This window comes from Chiloscyllium plagiosum, unplaced genomic scaffold, assembly GCF_037043375.1.
Source record: "Chiloscyllium plagiosum isolate Xiang-an unplaced genomic scaffold, Cpla_swu_hap1 HiC_scaffold_1, whole genome shotgun sequence".
In the NCBI taxonomy this organism is placed as follows: Eukaryota; Metazoa; Chordata; class Chondrichthyes; order Orectolobiformes; family Hemiscylliidae; genus Chiloscyllium; species Chiloscyllium plagiosum.
Genome location: NW_028270139.1, coordinates 111,304,109 through 111,331,242, shown reverse-complemented (window position 1 = coordinate 111,331,242; position 27,134 = coordinate 111,304,109). Strand labels below are relative to the sequence as shown.

Here is a 27,134-nt window from a genome sequence, read left to right as displayed (position 1 = left end):
CAAGGCACAAATCAGGAGTGTGATGGAATAGTCCCCAATTGTCTGGATGAGTGCAGCTCCAAGAACTAAAGTAAAGCCTTTGATAAGGTTCCACATGATACGCTGTTGGAGAAAATACAGAGGCATGGAATTGAGGGTGATTTTGCAGTTTGGATTAGAAACTTGCATTCTGAAAGAAGGCAGCGAGTCGTGGTTGATGGAAAATATTCAGCCTGGAGTCCGGCTACTAGTGGTGTGCCACAAGGATCTGTCTTGGGACCATTGCTGTTTGTCATTTTTATAAATGACTTAGACACAGGCATAGGTGGATAGATTAGTAAATTTGCAGATGACACTAAAGTTGGTGGAGTAGTGGACAATGTGGAAGAATGTTATAGGTTGCAGGGGGACTTGGATAAACTGCAGAATTAGGCTGAGAGGTGGAAAATGGAGTTCAATGCAGCTAAATGTGAGGTGATGCACTTTGGGAAGAATAACAGGAAGGCAGAATACTGGGTCAATGGAAAGATTCTTGGTAGAGTGGATGTGCAGAGGGATCTTGGAGTCACCCAGGTGAATTGTGCTGTTAAGAAGGCATATATTGTGTTAGGTTTCATTTGTAGAGGGATTGAGTTCCGGAGCCACAATATCATACTGCAACTATACAAAACGCTAGTCTGGCCGCACTTGGAATATTGTGTACAGTTCTGGTCCCCATATTTCGGGAAGGATTTGGAAGCATTGGAAAAGGTGCAGTGGAGGTTTACCAGGATGTTGCCTGGTCTGGAGGGAAGGTCTTATAAGGAAAAGCTGAGAGACTTGGGTCTGTTCTCATAGGAAAGAAGAAGGCTAAGAAGGGATTTGATAGAGACATACAAGATGATCAAAGGATTAGATAGGGTAGACAGTGAAAGTCTTTTTCCTAGGATGATGACGTCAGCGTGTACGAGGGGCATAACTACAAATTGAGGGGTGATAGATTTAAGACAGATGTCAGAGGCAGGTTCTTTACGCAGAGAGTGGTAAAGGTGTGGAATACACTAATGTAGTCAACTCAGTCACATTAGGGAGATTTAAACTACCCTTAGATAAGCACATGGATGATTTTGGGATAGTGTAGGGGGACGAACTGAGAATAGTTCACAGGTCGGCGCAACATCGAGGGCCGAAGGGCCTGTTCTGCGCTGTATTGTTCTATGTTCTAACACTCGAGAAGCTTGAAATCATCCAGGACAAAGCAACCTGCATGATTGATGCCCCATTCTCCATCTTAACTGCTACACAGTGGAAGCAGTTTGTACAATCCACATATTGTACTACAGCAACTACTTCAACGGCACCATCTAAACCCACAGCCTCTACCATCTAGAATGACAAGACGCCATCTGGAAGATCCCCTCCAAGCCTCCTGAACTTGGAAATATATTGCCGTTCTTTCACTACTGAGTTAAAAGCCTAGAACTCCATTCCTAACAGAACTGTAGGTGCAGTGGTTTAAGAAGGCAGCTCACCACCACCACCTTTTTGAGGAAAATGAAAGATTGAATTGAATACTGGCTTAGCCTGTGACCCATGAACAAATATTTTAAAAGATGCTTTAGCTGCAAACTTCCGAATAGAAAATAGGAATGTGATTTTAAAAAAGACATCAATAAGGTAACACTGAAAATATAGAATTATCAAAATTGTTGAAAGAATTAAGTGGCGTAAAGACAAAACTCGGTTTCATGTATGTGTGTAAAATAAAAATATGCTTTTCCTTTGTTTAATGGGCGGCATTGTGGCACAGTGGTTAGCACTGCTGCCTCATAGCGCCAGAGACCTGGGTTCAATTCCTGCCACAGGCAACTGTCTGTGTGGAGTTTGCACATTCTCCCTGTGTCTGCGTGGGTCTCCTCCAGGTGCTCCGGTTTTCTCCCACAGTCCAAAAATGTGCAGGTTAGGTGAATTGGCCATGCTAAATTGCCCGTAGTGTTAGGTGAAGGGGTAAATGTAGGGGAATGGGTCTGGGTGGGTTGCTCTTCGGAAAGGGCCTGTTTCCACACTGTAAGTAATCTAATCTAAATTAAATAAAGATCAAAAAAGCAACAAAGCAAAAAAATAGGATCTACAATGAGGCCCTAATAATACTATGTGCTGATAAACTGGATCACTAACTCCTGGGTGACATTTACTGATCATGGACACCAACAAATCCTCATCACATTGCATCAGCCACTGCCATAAAGAGAAATCAATTATAGTTAAGATGTGAAGTTACCAATGTCACTGTTCAGACCAGATGGCTGCAGAGTGACCAGGAGAAAAGATATTATTTTTAAAGCTTGTGCTGAATTAGATTTAGGAATAGACTTTATCGTCACATGCACTGAATTATAGGAACACAGTGAAAAGTGTATTAATTACCATTCTCTGGTGCCCATCTTGGTTACACACTTGCTTATAAAAAAATCAGCAGAAATAAAAGAAAGGAGAAAGTGAAGACTGCAGATGCTGGAGATCAGAGTCGAGAGTGAATTGGGATGAACGGTTTATGCCTGAAACGTCGATTTTGCTGCTCTTTGGACGCTGTGCTTTTCCAGCACCACACACTTGAGAAATAATAGATACAAAGCCAAACGGAATGAAAAACATCCAGATGCTAGAGTCTTATTTAAGTTTTATCTCCATGTAGGCACTGGTGTGAGTCCCAGAACATTGCAGGGCCCACTCACAGCTCCAATCGCCAGGTTCCAGAATATTGCAGAGCCCGCTCACAGCTGCTGATCACCAGGTCCCAGAATATTGCAGAGCCCGCTCACAGCTGCTGATCACCAGGTCCCAGAACATTGCAGGGCTTGCTCGAAGCCTCCAGTCACCAGGTTCTGGAACATGGTCGGGCAGGGCCTGTCAATGATGCCTTGCCGAAGTAAAAGACTTCAAAGAGAAAGGGGAAAAAAAGAAAAGTAAAATTAAAAAAAAAGAAAAGTAGGTGGAAGCGAACGAGGCCAGGAACTCAAACTTAGGAGATCAAATGTAGACAGCATAGGGAGGAATGGAACGATTAATTGACACTTGGGACAAAAAGAAAATACCTAGCAAAAGCATCTGTGCTCTTTGTTTATACTATAAGAATTATATATGTCAATACAGTTCACTCTAATAAGCTGAAATGCCTAGTATATACATTGCCTGGAGTGATCTGGAATATGCCTTTCAAACAATCTTGGTGCTTCCAAATACAATGTCAGCTTCTGTGTAGTGGTAGATTGCAAGTTTTACTGAAAAGTAATAATGGTAAATAAGAGTATAATTTATGACTTGTGCATTCCAGTAGGGTGAAAGGGAAATTGGGTTACACTCACGGAAACACCAGCTGCGATTTTATGTAGTCAGATTCAGTGCCGCTTTTATTTAAAACACCTGCACCCGATAGCCTGAAGACAGCCAAACAATAAAAATGGGTTCAGTTGTGATCATTTATGGTAATAAAAATGGATCACAATTTGATATTATTTAAGAACAGCACAAGAAAGCAAAGAAATTGCTACCAGCTTGTTAAGCGTCATAACAGAAAATCATGAATGCATAAATTGCTTTCATATGGCATTAGAGGTTAGGAATTTGTCTGTGTCCCCACATATAAAGCAACGGTATTCTTTTCATGGTAAACCGAATTAAAAGGCGTTTGGAAATTAAATCCATTGAGCTTTACAGATGGCAATTAAAATTAAACATACAGGATCTTGATACAGTCATTAGTGTTCACTTTGCATCCTGTTTGCACAAGGGGTCAGTATCCATTAATGAAGCAGCTTGTATGGTGTCATTATCCTTCCCCTAATGTGCCGCACATATTTCTATCCTTCAGGTCTCCTGAAAAAGGACATAAATTATGAGATTTTTCAGTCATCGAGCAATCTGAAATTCCCTCCATTGTACATTCCATTGTTAATCCTCACTTAAAAGTCATTACCTTCCTTTCAGAAATTTCTTGCTCATTGCAACTGGGATTCTTGTGCAGGAATAAAATTTTTCAAGTTATGTCATCATAAAAACAATCCATGTCATTCTATCAGTAACTCAGATGGATAAAGGGAACTATGGAGCTATGAGGGAGGAGCTGGCCAAAGTTCAATGGTGCAATACCTTAGCAGGGATGACAATGGAGGAACAATGGCAGATATTTCTGGGTACAATGCAGAAGATGCAGGATCAGTTCATTCCAAAAAGGAAGAAAGATCCTATGTGGAGGCAGGGGTGGCTGTGGCTGACGAGGGATGTTAAGAAACATATAAAGTCAAAAGAGAAAAAGTATAACATAGCAAAGATGAGTGGGAAAACGGAGTACTGGGAAGCTTTTAAAGAACAACAGAGGATTACTAAGAAGGAAATACGCAGAGAAAAAATGAGGTACGAAGGTAAACTGGCCAAAAATATAAAGGAGGATAGTAAAAGCTTTTTTAGGTATGTGAAAGGAAAAAAATTGGTTAAGACTAAAATTGGGCCCTTGAAGACAGAAACAGGGGAATATAGTACAGGGAACAAAGAAATGGCAGAAGAGTTGAATTGGTACTTCAGATCTGTGTTCACTGGGGAAGACACAAGCAATTTCCCTGAGGTAACAGTGGCTGAAGGACCTGAACTTAAGGGAATTTATATTTGCCAGGAATTGGTGTTGGAGAGACTGTTAGGTCTGAAGGCTGATAAGTCCCCGGGGCCTGATGGTCTACATCCCAGGGGACTGAAGGAGGTGGCTCGAGAAATCGTGGATGCGTTGGTGATTATTTTCCAGTTTGATAGATTCAGGATCAGTTCCTGCGGATTGGAGGGTGGCTAATGTTGTACCACTTTTTAAGAAAGGAGCGAGAGAGAAAGCAGGAAATTATAGACCAGTTAGTCTGACCTCAGTGGTGGGAAAGATGCTGGAGTCAATTATAAAGGATGAAATTACGACACATCTGGATAGCAGTAACAGGATAGGACAGAGTCAGCATGGATTTATGAAGGGGAAATCATGCTTGACTAATCTTCTGGAATTTTTTGAGGATGTAACTCTGAAGATGGACAAGGGAGATCTAGTGGATGTAGTGTACCTGGACTTTTAGAAAGCCTTTGAGAAAGTCCCACATAGGAGGTTAGTTAGCAAAATTAGGGCACATGGTATTGGGGGCAAAGTACTGACTTGGATTGAAAATTGGTTGGCTGACAGGAAACAAAGAGTAGTGATAAACGGCTCCCTTTCGGAATGGTAGGCGGTGACCAGTGGGGTACCACAGAGATCAGTGCTGGGACCGCAGTGTTTTACAATATATATTAATGATGTAGAAGATGGTATTAATAGTAACATTAGCAAATTTGCTGATGATACAAAGCTGGGTGGCAGGGTGAAATGTGATGAGGATGTTAGGAGATTACAGGGTGACCTGGACAGGTTAGGTGAGTGGACAGATGCATGGCAGATGCAGTTTAATGTGGATAAATGTATGGTTATCCACTTTGGTGGCAAGAACAGGAAGGCAGATTACTACCTAAATGGAGTCAAGCTAGGTAAAAGGGCAGTACAAAGAGATCTGGGTGTTCTTGTACACCAGTCAATGAAGGCAAGCATGCAGGTACAGCTGGTAGTGAAGAAAGCTAATAGCATGCTGGCCTTCATAACAAGAGGGATTGAGTATAAAAGCAAAATGGGTGCTTCTGCAGCTGTACAGGGCCCTGGTGAGACCGCACCTGGAATATTGTGTGCAGTTCTGGTCTCCAAATTTGAGGAAAGACATTCTGGCTATTGAGGGAGTGCAGCGTAGGTTCACGAGGTCAATTCCTAGAATGGCGGGACTATTTTATGTTGAAAGGTTGGAGCGACTGGGCTTGTATACCCTTGAGTTTAGAAGACTGAGAGGGGATCTGATTGAGACATATAAGATTATTAAAGGATTGGACACTCTGGAGGCAGGAAACATGTTTCCGCTGATGGGTGAGTCCCGAACCAGAGGACACAGCTTAAAAATACGGGGTAGACCATTTAGGACAGAGATGAGGAGAAACGTCTTCACCCAGAGAGTGGTGGGTGTGTGGAATGCTCTGCCCCAGAAGGGAGTGGAGGCCCAGTTCTGGATTTGTTTAAGAAAGAGTTGGATAAAGCTCTCAAGGAAAGTGGAATCAAGGGTTATGGAGATAAGGCAGCAACAGGACACTGATTGAGGATGATCAGCCATGATCATAATGAATGGTGGTGCAGGCTCGAAGGGCAGAATGGCCTATTCCTGTACCTATTGTCTATTGTCTATAACTCCAAGTCAGTTCTACAGAAGTGTTAACTTGCTGTATGTAAAACAATGACTTGTCTTCTTCAGTGAAATCTCACTGTTGAACACTTGCTTTTGTGTCCAAAAATCAATTACTAAATTGAAATGGTGCAGAATGAATGCTCTTCCTTTTCCTCTGAAGCTAGTGTGTCTTCTCCAGTTGACCCAATAGATTTTGGATACATATGGCTCGGGCTTCACAGGGGCAGACCCGCCCTCCAGGCATATTTGTGCACTAATTTATTAGGTTATTAGGCAGGAACATCTTTTTTCAAACAGCATTTTACAGCTGAGATTCTACTGAATATTGTGTTACAAGTAATGATGCATCTGTGACATAAGAATTTCTGAAAACCACATTAAAGAAGTTAAAGAGTAACTGCCTTATGCAATTATGCTACTCTACTTTTTTTCTGGGGCTTTATTGCCATCCTATCATTTACCAAAAACAAATATAGTAGAAGATATTATATCTCCTTTTCTATTAATTGCTTGCCACTTCCTTGTATTTAATCCATTTCAAAATCAGGTAAGTTTGCTTTGTGGCATGATATTCATGTTTTAACGCAGTTAATGAGTTTTACTTTTAAATAGCACAATTCCGAACATCTTAAAGATTTATATAGTGGTTCACAACATTGTAATCTCCCAAACTGTTTCACAGCTAGTGAAGTGTGTTGAAATACAAGTATAGCAGCCATTATGCACAGAGTTAAAAATCACACAACACCAGGTTACAGTCCAACAGGTTTAATTGGAAGCACACTAGCTTTCGGAGCGTCACTCCTTCATCAGGTGGTAGTGGAGGGCTCAATCCTAACACAGAATTTATAGCAAAAATTTACAGTGTGAAGTAACTGAAATTATACATTGAAAAATTGATTGTCTGTTAAGCCTTTCATCTGTTAGAATACCGTGATAGTTTCACTTCTTTCATGTGTAAATCACAAAACCATTTTAAAAAAAAGTTGCATTCTCAGGTTAGCTGTTAACAATGGTGATAGCTAGACAATATGTTGAAGGTGTTGGCCCCCTGTGTTCTCTGTCTATGCCATGATGCACAGAGAGCTTGCTCATAAACACAATGTGGTAACAACAAGATTATCTGTTATAGTAATGTTGGTTGATGTAGCCAGAGCACTGGAAAGAATTCTCTGTACTTCTTCAGATACTGCCAGAGGACCTTTTTTGTTTGAAAAAGCAGATAGCAGTTCAGTTTACATTCTGAGGAAGTCAGTGCACCCAAAAAAGTGTTAATTCTGTTTCTCTCTGCACAGACACGACCAGATCTATTGAGTCACTCGAGTGCTTTTTGTTTTTAGTTCAGTTTACTACCCTATTTTCAAAGCAATAACAGCAACACAGCCTAATTCTGCACTGAAGTGCCAGCCTAGATGTGCTCAGTTCTCTGGATTGGGACTTGGACACAATCTTTTGGCTCAGAAGTGAGATTACCTAGGATATGAACCATTTGATATAAACCATTCTCTGATGCAAGGAGTCATAACTGCAAAGAGAAAGAAAAGTTGATAAAAAATATTTTTATATATGATACTTTCTGATGAGGAAATTGATATCATCACCAAAATAATTCTTAAAATTGTTTCCTTGAGTTACGTTTAATGTTCTGAATTGTTTTCTTTTTTTTAGAAGAAGGCCTTGCTGAAGTTAAAGATGACCAGCCATTTTTCTTCTGAAATGTTCCAGATTACATCCTGCCCACTGTCAGTAAGTGTATTTTATAAGTCTAGGTTTCAGAGCTGCCTCTGCCACAATAACTTAGTAATTTTGATATCCAACTTTTCTCTGTACCAGCAGCAGGGAAGAACATCATGACACTTCGAAAAAGATTTGTTAAGTTAAAGTGAGAGAGCCTAAATGGGCTATCTATAATTATCTGAAGATTTATGATCCATGTACAAGCAATATTATCCACCAGTTGGAATAATGTGGAAATGCTGAAGGATCCACAATGCCAATAACTGCAGAAAGTGCTAAGCTCTATCTCCCTCTCCTAGAACGCTGGCTCCATGTTAAGTTGAGGGAAGAAGAGCAACCTCCAGGATTTCAGCTATGCCAGTCAGCCATACAGATGCTTTGTGAATATATACACTTAAATTTTGGAGTGGGAGGAAGTGCTGTGCAACCTGACCAAAAGGAAAGAGAAAATTTTGAAATTTGTACAGCTCACCTGACCCGAACAAAGGGAGATGAAGGTAACTTTGGAATACGTTTTGGGAACATCCCAATCTATTGGGATTCTCCAGGGAATCAAGAATGTGGGATGTCAAGACAGAACAAAAATAGCAAAGGCCCTGTGTTGGATGTTGGATATATCTGGGTGACAGAAGTCAAGAAGCATAGTCCTGCTGCAAAGTGTGAGAAGATAAAAATTCGAGATGAAGTGTTGTTGTTGAATGGACAATTGATGGTTGGTGTAGATGTTGCAGGTGCCAGGTAAGTACTGTATTTTCTTAAAAATATAGTTTGAAGATGTCCTAATTCATATCTGTTCATTCAGTCAAGAATTAGGCTGACTAATTCCAATGTCATCATCTCTCAGGTCTGGTGTAAATATATGAAGCGTAAACAGGACACCATCTATGAAGAAGAATTAATATAAGCATTTACTTAACTAAATGTAAGTTTGCTCGCTGAGCTGGAGGGTTACTTTTCAGACGTTTTGTCACCTTACAAGTTAACATCATCGGTGAGCCTCCAGTGAAGCACTGGTGTTATGACCTGCTTTCTATTTACATGTTCAGGTTCCCTTGGGCTGATAATGTCATTTCCTGTGGTAATATCATTTCTGGTTCTTTTTCTCAGAGGGTGGTAAATGGGGTCCCAGTCAATGTGTTTGTTGATAGAGGTCTGGTTGGAATGCCATGCTTCTAGGACTTCTCGTGCGTATCTTTGTTTGGCTTGTCCTAAGATGGATGTGATGTCCCTGTCAAAGTGATGTCCTTCCTTATCTGTATGTAAGGATATTGGGTCATGTCTTTTTGTAGCTAGTTGGTGTTCATGTATCCTGGCGGCTAGTTTTCTGCTTGTTTGTCCAATGTAGTGTTTGTTACAGACCTTGCAAGGTATTTTGTAAATGACGTTCGTTTTGCAAATGACGTTCGTTTTGCTTGGTGTCTGTATAGGGTCTTTCAAATTCATTAGCTGCTGTTTTAGTGTGTTGGTGGGTTTGTGGGCTACCATGATGCCAAGACGTCTGAGTAGTCTGGCAGTCCTTTCTGAGATGTCTTTGATGTAGGGGAGAGTGGCTAAGGTTTCAGAATGCATTTTGTCTGCTTGTTTGGGATTGTTGCTGAGAATTCGGCGGACCTGAGTACCTATTCTTTTTGAATATGCTGTATAGGTGATTTTCCTCTGCTCTTCATAGTTCCTCTGTGCTGCAGTGTGTGGTGGTTCATTGAAATAATGTTCTAATGCAGCTTTGTTTTGTGGGTGTTGGGATGATTACTTCTGTAGTTCAGTATTTGATCTGTATGTAGACACTGGTTTGAAGTTCCCCATTGGCTGTTTGCTCTACTGTGACATCTAGGAATGGCAGTTTGTTGTTGTTTTCCTCTTTGTTTGTGAATTTTATGCTACTAAGGATATTATTGATTGTCTTGAAGGTTTCCTCTAATATGTTTTGTTTAGTGATGACAAAGGTGTCATCCACATAGCGGACCCAAAGTTTGGGTTGGATGGTTGGCAGAGCTGCTTGTTCGAGTCTCTGCATTACTTCCTCTGCTAAGAATTCTGATATTGGAGATGCCATGGGTGTTCCGTTGGTTTGTAAGTTATATTGTTGAAGGTGAGTGGGTGGTAAGGCATAGGTCCACTAGCTTGATAATGTTGTCCTTGCTGAAGAAGTTGGTGGCCTTTAGTGTATGTGTCTTTGGTCCTTCTAATAGTGTAGTCAGTGTTTCTTTGGCCAAGTTGATGTTGATGGATGTGAACAGGACTGTTAAGTCAAAGGAGACCATTATTTCATTGTCTTCTATCTTGGTGTCTTTGGTGTTCAGGAATTCTTGGGTGGAGTGAATGGAGTGTCATGAATCTTCTACTTAGTGTTTTAATCTTTGGTGTAGTTCCTTGGCTGTACGTTGGTGTTCTAGGTAGCGAGATTATGGGTCTGAAGGGAGGTTCCTGGTTTGTGAATTTTGAGTAATCCGTAGAATTGTGGCATGTTGGATCTGCCTGGTTTCATTCTTTGGAAATCTGTCTTGTTTAATTCTCCAGATTTCTGAAGCTTTTTGAGTAAGGCTGTGATTCGGTTCTCTAGTTGTGGGGGTGGCTCTATTGCCACCTGATGGTAAGTGTCGGTATCTGCAAGCAGCGTGTTCACGTTCTCAATGTAGTGTGTTCGGTTTAAAATGGCTGTCAAGCATCCTTTGTCTGCAGATAGGATAATAATGTTTTGATTTTTTTGAGTCCTACTAGTGCTTTCCTTTCTTCTGTATTGAGTGTGTTTCCTTCTTTTTTTCCTGCTTAGTGTTGGTGCAACTGTCTGTCTGATGGATTGCTGGGTTTCTTCTGTGAGTTTGTTGTCTTTCAGTGTTGTTTCTAATGCTGCTATGATTAATGATGCCCACAACAGAGTCCATAAATACAGGAAATTTTGCGCCAAAAAACTTTACTCGCTAATGTGACAGACCATGAATGGACAGACACAGTAGAACAAGCCATAGATTTTAGACAGCAACAAACACAAAAAAATGAAAAAAGCTAGACTTGCAGAAAAAACTCTACAAACTCACACAAAATAGCAACACAGACAACCTAGAAGTATGGATAAAAAACATAACTGACTGACTCTTAACACTGAAAAAGCCATCTTAGTAAGAGGATTAAATTACAACATTTAATGTGGGATGTGAACAAGAAAAATTTCTTAACAGCATTAGAGACAACACTGAAAGACAATGAACTCACAGAAGTAACCCAGCAATCCATCAAGCAGACAGTTGCACCAACACTAAGCAGGAAAAAGGAAAGAAACACACGTAGTACAGAAGAAAGGAAAGCACTAGAAGGACTCAAAAAATATAAAAACATTGTTATCCTACCTGCAGACAAAAGACATTTCATAGCCATTTTAAACCGAACACACTACATTGAGAACGTGAACACATGCTTGCAGATACCGACACTTACCATCAGGTGGCGATAGACCCGCCCCCACAACTAGAGAACCAAATCATAGCTCTTTTCAAAACAACTTCAGAAATCTGGAGAATTAAACAAGACAGACTTCCAAAAAATGAAACCAGGCAGATCCAACATGCCACAATTCTACGGATTACTCAAAATTCACAAACCAGGAACCTCCCCTCAGACCCATAATCTCGCTACCTGGAACACCAACGTACAGCCAAGGAACTACACCAAAGATTAAAACATTAAGTAGAAGACTCACGACACTCCATTCACTCCACCCAAGAATTCCTGAACACCAAAGACACCAAGATAGAAGACAATGAAATAATGGTCTCCTTTGACTTAACAGTCCTGTTCACATCCATCAACATCAACTTGGCCAAAGAAACACTGACTACACTATTAGAAGGGCCAAAGACACATATACTAAAGGCCACCAACTTCTTCAGCAAGGACAACATTATCAAGCTAGTGGACCTATGCCTTACCACCCACTTCACCTTCAACAACATAACCTACAAATCAACGGAACATCCATGGCATCTCCAATATCAGGATTCTTAGCAGAGGAAGTAATGCAGAGACTCGAACAAGCAGCTCTGCCAACTATTCAACCCAAACTTTGGATCCGCTATGTGGATGACACCTTTGTCATCACTAAACAAAACATATTAGAGGAAACCTTCAAGACCATCAATAATACCCTTACTGGCATAAAATTCACAAAGAGGAAAACAACAACAAAGTGTCACAGTAGAGCAAACAGCCAATGGGGAACTTCAAACCAGCATCTACAGGAAAACAACACATACGGACCAAATACTGAACTACAGAAGTAGTCATCCCAACACCCACAAAACAAAGCTACATTAGAACATTATTTCAATGAGTCAACACACACTGCTATGAAAGAGCAGAGGAAAGTCACCTATACAGCATATTCAAAAAGAATGGGTACCTGATGAACACAGTCCACTGAATTCTCAGCAACAAACCCAAACAAGCAGACAAAATGCATCTAGAAACCCTAGTCATTCTCCCCTACATCAAATACATCTCAGAAATGACTGCCAGACTACTCAGACCGCTTGACATCATGGTAGCCCACAAACCCACCAATACATTTTAACAGCAGCTACTGAACTTAAAAGACCCTATACAGACACCAAGCAAAATGAACGTCATTTACAAAATACCTTGCAAGTTCTGTAACAAACACTACATTGGACAAACACCAACTAGCTACAAAAAGACGTGACCCAATATCCTTACATACACTTTGACAGGGACATCACATCCATCCTAGGACAAGCCAAACAAAAACATGCATGAGAATTCCTAGAAGCATGGCATTCCAACCAGAACTCTATCAACAAACTCATTGACTTGGACCCCATTTACCATCCTCTGAGAAAAAGAACTAGAAATGACATCGCCACAAGAAGTGACATCACCAACCCAAGGAAACCTGAACATGTAAATAGAAAGCAGGTCGTAACACCAGTGCTTCACTGGAGGCTCACTGATGATGTTACCTAGTATGGTGATGAAACGTCTGAAAACTAACCTTCCAGCTCAGCGGGCGAACTTACGTCCAGAACCTCAACTTGAGCTACAAATCTTCTCAAAACTCACTATTTACTTAACTATTTTCTTTTATGGGCTAACAGCTTTGGAGTTATCAGCTAAATCTCTGTTAAGTATTGAATATTTTCAAAGTTCAGTATTTGTTGTCTATGATGAATAATTTGAGCCTGAGCTGCTGGCAATGTAGTGGTTCTCACATTTCTGGTGGATGTGTGAGACTCAGGTGTTGATTATGAAGAAAAGGACATGTGTGAAAACATTATTTTGCACTTAATTAGAAAAGGAGTCAAAAATATCTTGCAATATCTAATTTGCTCTTCTGGTTTAAAGATCATTCCTCTATACTTGGGTTTTCAGAAATTTGTCTTGTTCTTCTGTTTAATTGCATCTATATTTATGTGTAATTAATGTTAATTGGTTTGCTTCTCAAGAATGCACGTAATTAATATAAATTCACTATTACTTATACAAATATTTTATCAGATATTTCTGTTTACAAAGAAGTGAAAATCACAATTTTTAATAAGTTAAGTTTCTACTATATGGAGTAATTTGAGGTAAGTAGCAAAGATACATAAAGCAAAAACTAGATGAGAAAGGGAATAGAAAGTATATTAATCGGGTTCGATGAAATAAGTTGGGATGCAGCCTGATACTGTGCATGTTATGAATGCCTACTTCTAAGAGAACTCGCCTTTTCACAGTATCGAGGCAGCTTTAGATTCTTTTTAACAGTCCTCTTCCACTCATAATAAGGGTGTTATTAGAGAGAATACTGCAATTAACCTAACAATTTCCTTTGAATGTTTATGTTTTAAATTTATATGGTCTGTTAAGTAAGCCTTTTTCATAATTGCAACATAACCTTAATGCAGTGATTGCTGTACAAAGTGTCTTTCTGAGGAAAAAATAATTCACTCTATACTTAGGAACATGTCAACACAGAGAAAACTGAAAATTACTGTCTCAGGGGTATTTAACACAAAAGGGTCCATTTTGCTTCTGATGCTATCGTATATAAATTTACTTCATAGATTTTCTCATGCCTGTACCTAACTGTGCTTCGAGAGAACACAGTAAAGTAAATTTCATGCGATTGAATGTCAGAAGGTTATACACAGATTTTATTTAAGAGACCACTCATTCTTATCTACGTGCTGCTTCTTGACAACATTGAGCAGATTATTTTTGAGACTAAGTGTGGCATCGGGCCTAAAGATAGGAGGTATGTCCATTTGGGGACAGAGTAGTTGACTCTCTCAATTACATTCTCCTCAGCTCATTACATATGCACATGCAGGTAGAATGAGCAGGAGGTCCTGATGACTGCCAAGGCATCCCTGACTCCACTGTCTGGCCAGATTTAAAAAGCACCAAAACCGCACTCACTGCAATCCAGAAGCAGTGTTGTTTTCCACCTGAAGGTGCCTGCAACCAAACAGAAAGTGGCTCCATGCTTAAATGATGCAACCCTAGAGTTCTCCAGCAAGCCATCCTAGAAAGAGGGATGTACTGTTTCTCATGGACAAACATAAAAGAAGTGTAACCTTCAGCTAGATGTGTGGATTTGGAAAGTCATTCAATATTGCGTATGTCTTCTATATATCTGCAATAGATAACTGCCTTTTATTTGCTGATGTTTCAGACATGAATACAAATCCCCCTCATGTATTTCAGCATAACTTTGTACTGGTGTCCTGGCCGAGAAACTGCAGAAGTCATTGGTGCATCTTTAGTGGAACAACCTGTTGATCAGTTGCCCTAGTGAATGTATGGGCAGTATGGTACCACTGTTCAGCATCAGTTTAGGTGTTATACACTAGTCATGTTATACATATGCCATGCCCTCTGAGAATATTCCTAATCACCCACAGGCCAGCCCTGGAGAAGATGTGGGAGAGTGAAAATTTGTGGCACACGATTATTGTGTAGAATGTAAGCCTCATGTTAGCTCCCTGGATACCTGCTCAAGAATCTGACTGGATGGTGCCATGGAGCTCAGAGCACCACGTGCAAGCTGTCGATGGCCCCTTGTACCTGAAAGAATCCAAATCTGATGATGTAGGCAGCTTGGCAATCTGGGTCCATTGTGAATGGGACAAATTGATGTGCTTTCCTGAGAAAAGCATCTGTGTAAACTTTCAGTTTCATTTATGGGTGACCATTTGGCAGATACCACACAAATCCCCAGCTGTGTTTTGAAAGAAGCCGATGGGAAGGAGTTGATATATTGCTATGATTTTTGCTGCCATTAGTATTCCTCCCAAATCATGCAGCTATAGATGTTCCTTCAGGAAATGACAGATACAGGTGACTGTGTGCCTGGTCAAGCAAAGGCGACTGCAGCATTGACAACTGGATTTAGCTGTAATGCCTTTGGTGGAACCTCTGTTTGATAGCACTGAACCCTGGTTCCCCATGTCTGAAACAGCTTGATACTCCACACTGGATACCCCTGAGCCTTTTGAGACTTTGGTGTTGTTGGCTTTGCGCAATCTTTAGGTATCACCTCCTCCAGAGTTTCAATAAATCCATGGAGCTGGAGTTTTGCTGGCCAATTATTTTGCATTATAGTAAGGATCCGTGAATGAATATCAGGAAAGAGAAGTGTGGTTTCTCTTTGCTGTAGTCAAACTAAACTGTGGACACTTAACAGGTTACAGGCGGCACGATGGTTAGCACTACTATCTCACAGCGCCAGGGACCCGGGTTCAATTCCACCCGATGGTGACTGTCTGTGTGCAGTTTGCACGTTCTCCCCATGTCTGCATGGGTTTCCTCTGGGTGCTCTGGTTTCCTCCCATAATCCAAAGATATAGCGTTCAGGGATATGTAGGTTAGGTGCATTAGTCAGGGGTAAATGTCGAATAATAGGTAGGGGAATGGGTATGGGTGGGTTACTCTTCGGATGGTTGGTGTGGACTTACAGTCATAGAGATGTACAGCATGGAAACAAGACCCTTCAGTCCAACTCGTCCATGCCAACCAGGTATTCCATTCTAATCTAGTCCCACTTGCCACCACCTGGCCTATGTCCCTCCATACCCTTCTTATTCATATACCCATCCAGATGCCTTTTAACTGTTGCAATTGTACTAGCCTCCACCACTTCCTCTGGCAGCTCATTCCATACACTTACCACCCTCTGCATGAAAAAGTTGCCCCTTAGGTTTCTTTTATATCTTTCCCCTCTCACCCTAAATCTATGCCCTCTAGTTCTGGACTCCCCCACCCTAGGGAAAAGACTTTGTCTATTTATCCTATCCATGCCCCTCATGATTATATAAACCTCTATAAGGTCACCCCTCAACCTCTGATGCTCCAGGGAAAATAGCCCTAGCCTATACAACCTTTCTCTATAGTTCAAATCCTTCAAACCTGGCAACATCCCTGTAAATCTTTTCAAGTTTCACAACATCTTTCCGACAGGATAGAGACCAAAATTACACGCAATATTCCAAACATGGCCTAACCAATGTCCTGTACAGCCGCATCATGACCTCCCAACTCCTGTACTCAATACTCTGACCAATAAAGGAAAGCATACCAAACGCCTTCTTCATGATCCTATCTACCTGCGACTCTACTTTCAAGGAGCTATGAACCTGCACTCCAAGGTCTCATCAACGCTCCCTAGGACCTTACCATTAAGTGTATAAGTCCTCCTAAGATTTGCTTTCCCAAAATGCAGCACCTTGCATTTATCTAAATTAAACTCCATTTGCCACTCCTCAGCCCATTAACCCATCTGATCAAGATCCTATTGTAATCTGAGGTAATCTTCTTCACTGTCCACTACATCTCCAACTTTGGTGTCATCTACAAACTTACTAACTATACCTGTTATGCTCACATCCAAATCATTTATATAAATGACAAAAGGTAGTAGACCCTGTGGCACAGGCCTCTTCTCTGAAAAACAACCCTCCACCACCACCCTCTGTCTTCTATGTTCGAGCCAGTTCTGTATCCAATTTGCTAGTTCTCCTTGTATTCAATGAGATCTAACCTTGCTGACCATTCTCCCATTGTGAATCTTGTCAAACGCCTTACTGAAGTCCATATAGATCACATCAATCCTGCTCTCATCAATCCTTTTTGTTACTTCTTCAAAAAACGCAATCAAGTTTGTGAGACATGATTTCCCACACACATAGCCATGTTGACTATCCCTAATCAGTCCTTACCTTTCCAAATACATGTACATCCTGTCCCTCAGGATTCCCTCCAAACAACTTGCCCACCACCAATATCAGGCTCACCAGTCTATAGTTTCTGACTTGTCCTTACCACCTTTCTTAAATAGTGGCACCACGTTAGCAAACCTCCTGCAAAGGTCCCAGTGCCAATGACCTGTTTCCACATTGTAGGGATTCTATAGTCTATGTCTAACTTAAGTGAAAGTCTGCCCTATGTAATCTCAACATGGTGAGGCCAATCTTGCATGGATCCTGACTGCTTGCTCTCTTCACTATTCAGCAATGTACAAAGACTTTGTATCCTTCAGCAGTTATTGTTCATTCCATGCAAGTGAGATGTAACTCACTCTGCTTCTTGATGGCCTTCAGAATTCCCAACAACACAGCCATTGCAATCTTGCACCAATCGTCCTTTCAGCATCCAACCTAATTTGAGAATTTTGTCTGGGTGCTAGCAATGCACAATAGGCTTGTAGTTAACCCCCAGCCGCTTATTATGCCAGTTTTTATTTTCCATTGACCTTGAAACTATTGCAGACTTCTGTTCAAATTGTGCTGAGTAAATGAGTCATGAAAGAGGATCTGAACTAGAACTCTTTAGAAAAAAATCACAATCAATACGCTGAAAAATTGATTTGCCTTGAGACTGTTCCATGTGCTGGTGTGGATTAATTTTACTCCTAATATTTTACATTCTTATACACTCTAGGGAAGGTAGGTGTAGTTACTCAAGAGATATTCACAGTCAAATATTTCTTGTTCATTTCACCTGTTCTTACACCTATTACTTCCTCAGTGCTGTCTTCTTACCATCTCCGTAGCTGGTTGCTGGATTGCTCACATCCCATTTTGGTGTTGCTGCCATTCTTAACCATGGCACAGCACCAGAAACTCATTCATTTCGGAAAACATCATTAAGTTAATTTAAAACGCACCACGAAACTCTGGTAGCGGATAAATGAAGAACATACCACATGCTTTTGCAAAGATGTCCCAAAAAAAAATTCCAGTTTGTTTCTTACAGTCACCACTCCCTGCATCCCTGTTCCAATAATTGCCTTTCTCATTATCTTTAACAGTGCAGCCTTTAAGGTTTGAATTGCACCCAGTCTTCCTGATCCTGTATCACCAGCCAGGAATTTCTGGTGTATTGCAGTGTCATTACCCCAGCTAGAACTGATAAAAGAATATTGGCTTTCAAATTATTTTAATCTTGGAAATACATAACAGCTGCAACTCTGAATACTGACAGTAGAGCTTAATGGTAAAAAGGTTGCAAATTGTTTAAAAATCTCATGGGTACAATTGTAATTTGAAGATCTGTGCTTTAGGTGCGGATATTTTCTAATCAACCTGTTCACAGATGTTATTGCACACCTCTAGAGCAGCTGGGACTTGAACCTGTGTTTTAGGAGCAGGGTGTTATAATGCGGTTAATACACCTGGGAACTGAGTTAGAATCCAACTCTAATATCTCCCTGGTGTTTTGATCTAAGTTCAAATAGGGTTGAACAGCATCATTTAATTTAATGGATTGGAAACCACAAAGCTGCCCTCAACTTCAGCCCTAACTGGCATTGATCCAGTGGTTTGCTTCATGACAAACAGGAACTGAAAATATGTGCAAAATGGGATTCACAAGAGGACTAATGGTATCTGGTGAGGTTTATACAAACACAGGAACTTTTTTTATCTGACCGGGATTTGGCATTGATGGATACCAAGTGCAAAAGAAGAACAAACTCATAACATTATTGTTTTAATAGATCCTGGGGAATTGCTGCTTGCTTTTCCACCTCTTCCTTTATAAAGTTCCATAAAACCTGCCACTTTGTCATCTAGTTAATAAATTCCTTATGTGACTTGCTGTCAACCCTTGCTTGATTCCTGCAAGTGGCCTAGTAACTCATTGTTTCATTAAAGTGTTTTTTATAAGTTTATTCTTGGGATATGGATGTCACTAGCAAGGCCAGCATTTATTGCCTGTTCCTAATCACCATTGAAAAGATGATTGTGGATAACCTTCCTGAACTGTCAGAGGGGGTTCAGGGGTTTGACTGATGTACTCTGAAAGATTGTAGTTGCAAGTCTAGGTGGTGAGTGTGACTTGGAAAGGGTTTTATAGGTGGTGACCCCACACATCTGTTGCCCTTGTTCTTATTGACAATTGAGATCGCAGGTTTGGAAGATTCAGTTAAAGGAATCTTGGCAAGTTGCTGCAGTGCATCTTGAAAATGGTACACATTGCTGTGAATGTGAGTTGGTAGCATTATTCCCTGTAGGCTGCACATCTGTTCGGAAATCTCACGCATATTCATTCATTCTCTGGTATATGACCTCCATTTCCATTTAAACATGCCATGCACAGAACTCTGAAACCTGCACAGAATTTGAATTGGGGCAACATTGTAGGTGATGGAGCAGTAAATAATTAAGCTGCTGTGCAGGATGCCAGTCAAGTGGGACTGCTTTGTCTGGGATGGTGACAAGCTTCATGAGTGGTTGTTGGAGCAGAATTCATTCAGATAATTCATGTTCCTTACATGTGCCTTGCAGATGGTGGACTGAATTTGGGGTGTCAGCTATGAGTTATATATCACAGGATTCAGGCCTCTGACCTGTTCTTGCAGTCACAGTAATTTTATGGCTAGTTGAAAAAAACTGCACAGAGGCCAGTATCCCATCACCAAGCCACCTTTTATTTGCTTGTGCACAATACACTCGCTGTGGCCAGCTAGCTCAGAGGTAGTCACCTGTACTGAGGAGATTCAAATCTCCTGGTTATATTTTTTGTTTTTTTTTCTGGCGATAGCCAGTCAGTTCAGAGTCAGTCCTCCTGAGGAGAATCTGATCTCCTGGTGTTTTTTTTTAAATTTTTTTTTCTTTTTTGTACACTGGCTGTGGCCAGCCAGCTCGGAGCCAGTCTCCTGAAGTGGGGAGATTCTAATCTCCTGGTTATTTTTTTTACTGAGGAGACTCAAAACTTCTATTTTTTTTCCAATATTGAACAGTTTATTTTTCTATTGATTACAAGTATCACATTTATCTCCTGGTTATATTGGTCAGCCAGGGCTTTCCTGATGGGCCCAGTTAACAATGCCAATCAATGACCTTGTAGTCAATGAGACCAACCTGATTCCAATCACTACATGAGTCTAATTCAGTTCTTGGTCAACGATAACATCCCCAAGATTTTAATGATGAGTCTTCAGTGATATTATTGTCGTTGAGGGTAGATGGTTAACCTTTCTCTTGTTGGGGATGGTCATTGCCTGCTATTAGAAAAGTTCAAATGTGACTTGCTGTTTATCAGCCCAAGACTAAGTATTGTCTGGATTTTGCTGGAGCTGAAAATGTGTTGCTGGAAAAGCGCAGCAGGTCAGGCAGCATCCAAGGAGCAGGAGAATCGACGTTTCGGACATGAGCCCTTCTTCAGGAACGGTCCTGAAGAAGGGCTCATGCCCGAAACGTCGATTCTCCTGCTCTTTGGATGCTGCCTGAGCTGCTGCGCTTTTCCACCAACACATTTTCAGTTCTGATCTCCAGCATCTGCAGTCCTCACTTTCTCCTGGATTTTGCTGGAAACAAGCATGGTTTGTTTGATTACCTAAAGAGTTGTAAAATGATAGGCAAAGTGCAATCATCAATGAATCATCTCCATTTCTGAAGCTTTGATGGAAGGATAGTGATGCTGGAAGTAGCTAATCACTGTTAGTCCTAGGACACAACCTGAGGAACCCCTACAGTGATGTCCTTGCTTTAAGATTATTATGAAAAAGCTCCATTATTATTTTGTTTTGAACATTTGTGGACAGTGGTTTACTTGAAAGACTGAGGAGATATCTTGATTATTTCTTTTTAAAAAAGTGTGACAAAAGGAGTCATTGAGACATAGGTTTTGAAAGAGATAGATAGAGATCAGTATGATAACTGAAATACTGAAACAGTTGTTTTCCTAAAAATTGTAAGAGCATTCTTCTCAACATTTTGGTGGAATGGCGCCTGCAAAGGACCCAGCACTAACTGCCTGTGTCTGTTGCCTATATGTGTCAGGGCGCTAACTGATTGCCATCTTTAATATTTCCTTTTTCATTTCAGAAAGTAATAATTCTTGGCCAGAATGTTATTTTTTTCTAGCAAACATTACTTGCCATTTGTCAGCCCAAGCCTGGATATTGTCCAGATCTTTAACTTGAACATGGACTGCTTCAGTATCTGAGGAGTCGTGAATGGTGCTGAAATATTGTGAAATCATCGATGAACATCCCCACTTCAGATTTCATGATGGAGGGAAGGTCATTGTTGTAGCAGCTGAAGATGGTTGGGCCTAGTACACAACCCTGAAGAACTCCTGCTCAGATGACTGACTTCCAACAACCACAGCCATCTTCTTATGTGGCAGGTACGACTTCAACTGTTTCTCGATGTCATGTGGAGTGAATCTAATTGGCTGAAGACTGGTATCTGTACTGTTCGGGACCACGAGAAGAGGCTGAGATGGACTCAGTGGGCCAAAAAGCCTAATTTTTCTATAGATCTTATGGTCTAAAGTTGGAGTTATGGCTGTAGGTAGAAGATTTAAATGAAGGCATTGTTACTAAAGCATGAAAAATAACTTTTTGCTGATGTTCAATCTGGAGTATTGTTCCCTTTATATCCTGAGTGATATAGCTTTCTGCCGAGAACATTTCTCCCTCACCTGCCTCTTCCAGCCTTTTGTCCTGATCCATATGGATTCCATTCTCCAAGTTATTTCAGGGAAATAGCTCCACAAATCTGGGACTAACAATCTGCTACAGAATCCTTGAAGTTAAGCAAAACAGTGTTCAGTCTTTTCACGTAGACTTTGCAACATTAAGCAACCATAGAAAACACTGTGCACTTGTAGGGGCATGACAACAGCTAGACGAAATTGGTGATCCCTCTAAGTAGCAAAGTAGCACTGGTGCCACTGAGTACGTGCTCAGGTGTTAGATATGGTGTTAGCTGCAGCAATGAGTTGTAAAATAGCCCTTCCAGCATCAAATCAGCGAGGCCTGCTAATTAACATCATCGCCTGCCTGCTCTGCATGTTTCTGCAAGATGTCCATAGAGTTTAACATCCGTAGCAATATGATGGCTGATGTAATGCACCCTAAAAGTGTGAAAGTGTGTCAACACTATTCAGAGCTCTAGAGCATTTGTAGTATCCAAAGAAAGTTATTAACATGTTCTCCAACTGTTATGTGCAATTTCTCAACTGTTATGTGCAAGTAGACTACCCGAGTACACTATTTATTTGCAGTCCTTGAGTTTCTGATCTGAGTACAATTAAATGAAGTGATAGTTTTGTTCCAAAGTGCTATTGACAATGGTGGTGATATCTCTATTTATTTCCTAATGGTGGCATAAGCAAGCTGAGAACAGACTGCACATCGCAACGATTAATGCATTCAAGGCAGTTGCCCTGATACCACGTGTCTCTTGATATTTTAGCAGCTGTTTCTGTTTTAGCTAAAATATAAGTGGTGACAGGTACTTCTGGCTCTGATTTTCACTGGGCTGTCAGAGATTTCTTTCAGCTGGATCCCTTAAAACTAAGTGTATGGTTGGAGGAATGTAACCAATATAATTATGTGATTTGATTTGTGATTGATGAAACCATTATGAACTAACCTAATAACTGAAGAAAACTTCTTTTTACATGATTGACCTGACTTAGAATATTTCAGTCATCTGGAGAACTTGATGCATCTACTTCCTCAGAGTTAAGCATCTACTTCCCCAGAGTTTCAATTTGGCAGGAATGAATTTCCAGGGAATTGTTGTTTAAAGGGGGATGAATCTAAACACTGAACATGGGCAAAGCCTCAACTTATTGTTGCAGTCAGTTTTCCAAGCTATTGTATAGTTTCAGCATAATCTCCATGGTCTTGTACATGACCCTATCAATAAAGGAGGAGAAAGTGAGGACTGCAGATGCTGGAGATCAGAGCTGAAAAATGTGTTCCTGGAAAAGCGCAGCAGGTCAGGCAGCATCCAAGGAGCAGGAGAATCGACGTTTCGGGCATAAGCCCTTCTTCAGGAATGATCCTGAAAAAGGGCTTATGCCCGAAACGTCGATTCTCCTGCTCCTTGGATACTGCCTGGCCTGCTGCACTTTTCCTATCAATAAAGTCTAGAATTGTGCCTAATTTATTAACATCTCTCCATCTGTCCTGCCACATTTAATAACTTTTATGTATGTATACACCTAGGTCTGTCTGCTCCAGATATCCTTGAAGCCAGGGCCACTGAGCTCCTGACTTCATTACAGCTTTGGTCCAAATATGGACAAAGGCGCTGCCTTTTACAGGTGATGTGAGAGTGACTGTCTTTGACCTCAAGGCCATATTTGAATGAGTGTTGCATCAAGGAGCCTTGGAGTCAATTGGAATAGTGGAAAACTCTCTGTTGGCTAGACTTATACCTGAAAAAATAATGTAATTGTTGGAGGTCAGTCATCTTAGCTTCAGGAGTTCCTCAGGGTAGTGTTTTAGCCCAATCATCTTCAACTGCTTCACCAATGACTTTCTTTCCATCACGTCAGAGATGGGGATATTTGCTGATGACAGCACAATGTTCAGCACAATTCATGACTCCTCAGATACTGAAGAATTTCATGTCCAAATGCTGCTTGACCTGGACAATATTGAAGTTTGGAATCATAGAATCCTTACTATTTGGAAGCAGGCCATTCAACTCATCAAGTCCACACCGACCCTCTGAGCAGCAAACCACCCAGACCCATTCCCTTACCCTGGCCCTGCATTTCCCATGGCTAATCCACCTAGCCAGCACATCCTTGGTTGGACAATTTAGCATGACCAATTCACCAATCTGCACGTCTTTGAACTGTAGGAGGAAACTCACGCAGACACAGGGAGAATGTGCAAATTCCACACAGACAGTCATCTGAGGCTGGAATTGAACCCAAGTCCCTGGCGCTGTGAGACAGCAGTGCGAGCCACTGTGCCACAAATGACAAGTGGCAAGTGATGTTCACACTATACAAGTGCCAGGTAATGACCATCAACAGTAAGAGAATGTAACCATTATCCCTTAACTTTCAGTAGCATTACCATCACTGAATCACTCACTATCAACACCAGCCTGCCTGGAGATCTGTCACACACCTTAATTGACTAATTAATTTATTCCATTATCCTCCCACCTCCAGTTTGTTGAGTTCACCACTTAGAATAGTGGCAGGACAATATTGTGATCCCCTTTTATAAACTTTATCCACCATGTTATAAGGATTCCTATCCTCAGCCAATTTCTGGATGGGTGATACAATTCAGCTCCAGATTTTGCCAGTTTTCATGTAGATCACATGCAGGACACTGATGCAATTCAGATGCTATTTCCAGGATCATCAGTTTTAATGTAACGTTCATGGTAAAACAATTCAAAGCACTCTTTTTTTTAATCTAAGAAATAAACTGAAGAACATTTGCTTAACTCACATGCACCTGATTATATGCGAATCAATTGTGTGAACTCTGGTTCTTCAGGGGTCAATGGTCTGGTGTCAACTATCTTTCAAAGTGAAATTCTACAAACCTAGTCTGTTTTTTGTAGCTTGCATTAAGCTAAGAAGACTCCATGACATCTTCAAAACTTTTAACATAATATATGATAATTGATATATGATAAATTATCATGGTTTTAACTGGCTTTCTTGAAGATCCTCAAATGCTTTCATGTAGTCACTTAAATTAAATGATAAAATATTAGACAAAATACAGTTACATTTATCATTAAATAATATAAATGATTTCAAATACATGACTCAATAATTTCTGAAGCTTCCAGGACAGGCAAAAAGCTTTGGGACCACGCATAGTGTAGTCTCAAACAGTTTGTTTCATATTAAAGCTTTGAACATATGCTATTGTCTTTAGACAATATCTAGATTTTTCTTTATCTGTTTTTGTCTAGCTGACCTCACCAATTGAATGCACGCTGTATGACAACACGAGTGGTCTCATCAGCACTTCGAGACCATGCTGTGTGTGAGAGCCCAGACAGTCCAGGCCTGGGATTCAGAATAAAAACAGAAAATGGAATATAATGCCAAATGGCAAAGTGCTATGTCAAAACTTAATGCTCCCTAATTAGAGATAACTTTACCTTGATTAACTTAAAATCCATTTGAATCCCCACTTCAAATAAAAAAAACACCAGGAAGAACCAAACTACAAACACAAATCTTTGCGTGTCATCTAAAAAAAGTCAGTTATTTGGCATGTGCTGAGTGTATTTGGTGAGGATCAGACAAAGACTCAGACTGCTTCAGAGAATTTTGAAAAAGAGATCGATGTCTGCCCTGAGGAATGTATCCTCTTGAAAAATAAAGTATAATTTATAATTTGTCCATACAAACTTGAATAGACAAGATTGCTGTGTGGACATAGTAAATATTTTAAACATTAGCAATAGTGTCAGTAACATTTTTTAAATTATAATATATTTTTATTAAAAAAAAGATTTTTAAATATTACAACAAGCACAAAACAATGCAATTCAAAACAGTACAAAAATAGTACAAAACTAAACCCAAATAATAAAAAAAATTCCCCAACCCACCCTCCTATACGAATGTATAAACATATATAGAGAAGCATAAAATTTAAAATAAAACTAAACTAGCTCTTTAACTAACGAAATAAATACCTAACAACAAACAAATAAATAGTAATAACTCAGCCCAGCCAAACAAAACACTCATACATTCACAGTTCCTCCTCCCTGGATATTGGACTCATGAAACACAATCGTTACGGCTATATAAAAGCCCTTGTTAGTGTGGCAGATAAATCTGTGTCCAGGTATTTCAAAAAGGATTGCCATGCCTTGTAAAAATTCTCAGTTTTGTGGTGTACCTTATTTGTGAGAAAATCCAGGGGAAAATGCTCCATAACAATCTTCCGCCAACCCGACAGGCCTGGGGGGTTTTCTGATATCAAACCTAACAAGATATTCTTCCTTGCACAGAATGTAAGAATATTGAAAAGTTTTGCCTTATGCGAGTCTGCATGAAATACAATGGATAGGCCCAAAAGGAGTGAAATAGGGTCCTTCTCCACCCCTACACCTAAAATCCTCTCCATTGCACCCACCACAGCGCTCCAATATGTTCGAAGCCTGTCACAAGACCAAAGACAATGGGTAAGAGTACCCGTACAGATCTTGCACTTGGGGCATGTTTAAATTTTGACAAACGGTCTGGGGCTAAGTGAGTGTCAGTAACATTTTACTAATTTACAATATGAGAATCTTTGAAACATGTAAAAACCAGAATGTGAGTACATATTTTTATGCAAAGAATATTTGGATGAAATTTTGAACAGAAAACCCCATTTAATTGCATGTGCTGCTTATGGGACTGTGCTATACTTTGTGTACAAATTTTGCTTTGATTTTGGTTTTGATTGCTGTCTTCAATTAAAATTGTGTTTAAGACATCCTGATTAGTCAACTTTTCAATGTACCATCGTACAGAATTAAGTAACAGTATTGCTTCCTGATTGTCAACATGGCGCAGGTGTTCCCTTGATGCAAGTCAACTTAGTACAGGGAGCAGGCGAGGATGTTTGAATTCAGTTGCAATATAGCCTAGTACCCAGAATATCATAAGCCTGAATAATGTTTAGGAGAAGGGTTGGATTAATAATGGTCCAGGACTTGTGCAGAGCTCCCAATTCAGTGTACTGATGCTAAGCTTTCTGATTGTGCCTCCAGTTGAGCAACTGATAGACCACTGTAATAACCAGAAGTGAAACTCCCTTTGCTCCTCACGTGCAACTTGACATTCAATATGCACCTCGTTCCAGTGTAGGCCCAATTTATTTACTCCTTTGCAACCACAAGAAGGAATTTACTGACTTCCTGTCCCAGTGCAATTTCC

The 27,134-nt window shown here is 40.4% G+C and overlaps 1 protein-coding gene and 1 pseudogene across 1 annotated transcript in view; one reads left to right on the top strand and one right to left on the bottom strand.

Annotated features, from left to right (window-relative positions):
* pdzd2 (PDZ domain containing 2) overlaps positions 1-27,134 on the top strand; it is a 547,489-nt gene that overhangs the window by 137,405 nt on the left and 382,950 nt on the right. Inside the window, exons 5-6 of the mRNA XM_043687429.2 lie at positions 7,914-7,991; positions 8,079-8,720. Of these exons, the coding sequence (XP_043543364.2) occupies positions 8,236-8,720 (485 nt within the window). The 5' untranslated portion in view covers positions 7,914-7,991; positions 8,079-8,235. The remainder of the gene's footprint in view (positions 1-7,913; positions 7,992-8,078; positions 8,721-27,134) is intronic.
* Positions 9,897-18,068, bottom strand: LOC148152192 (uncharacterized; annotated as a pseudogene).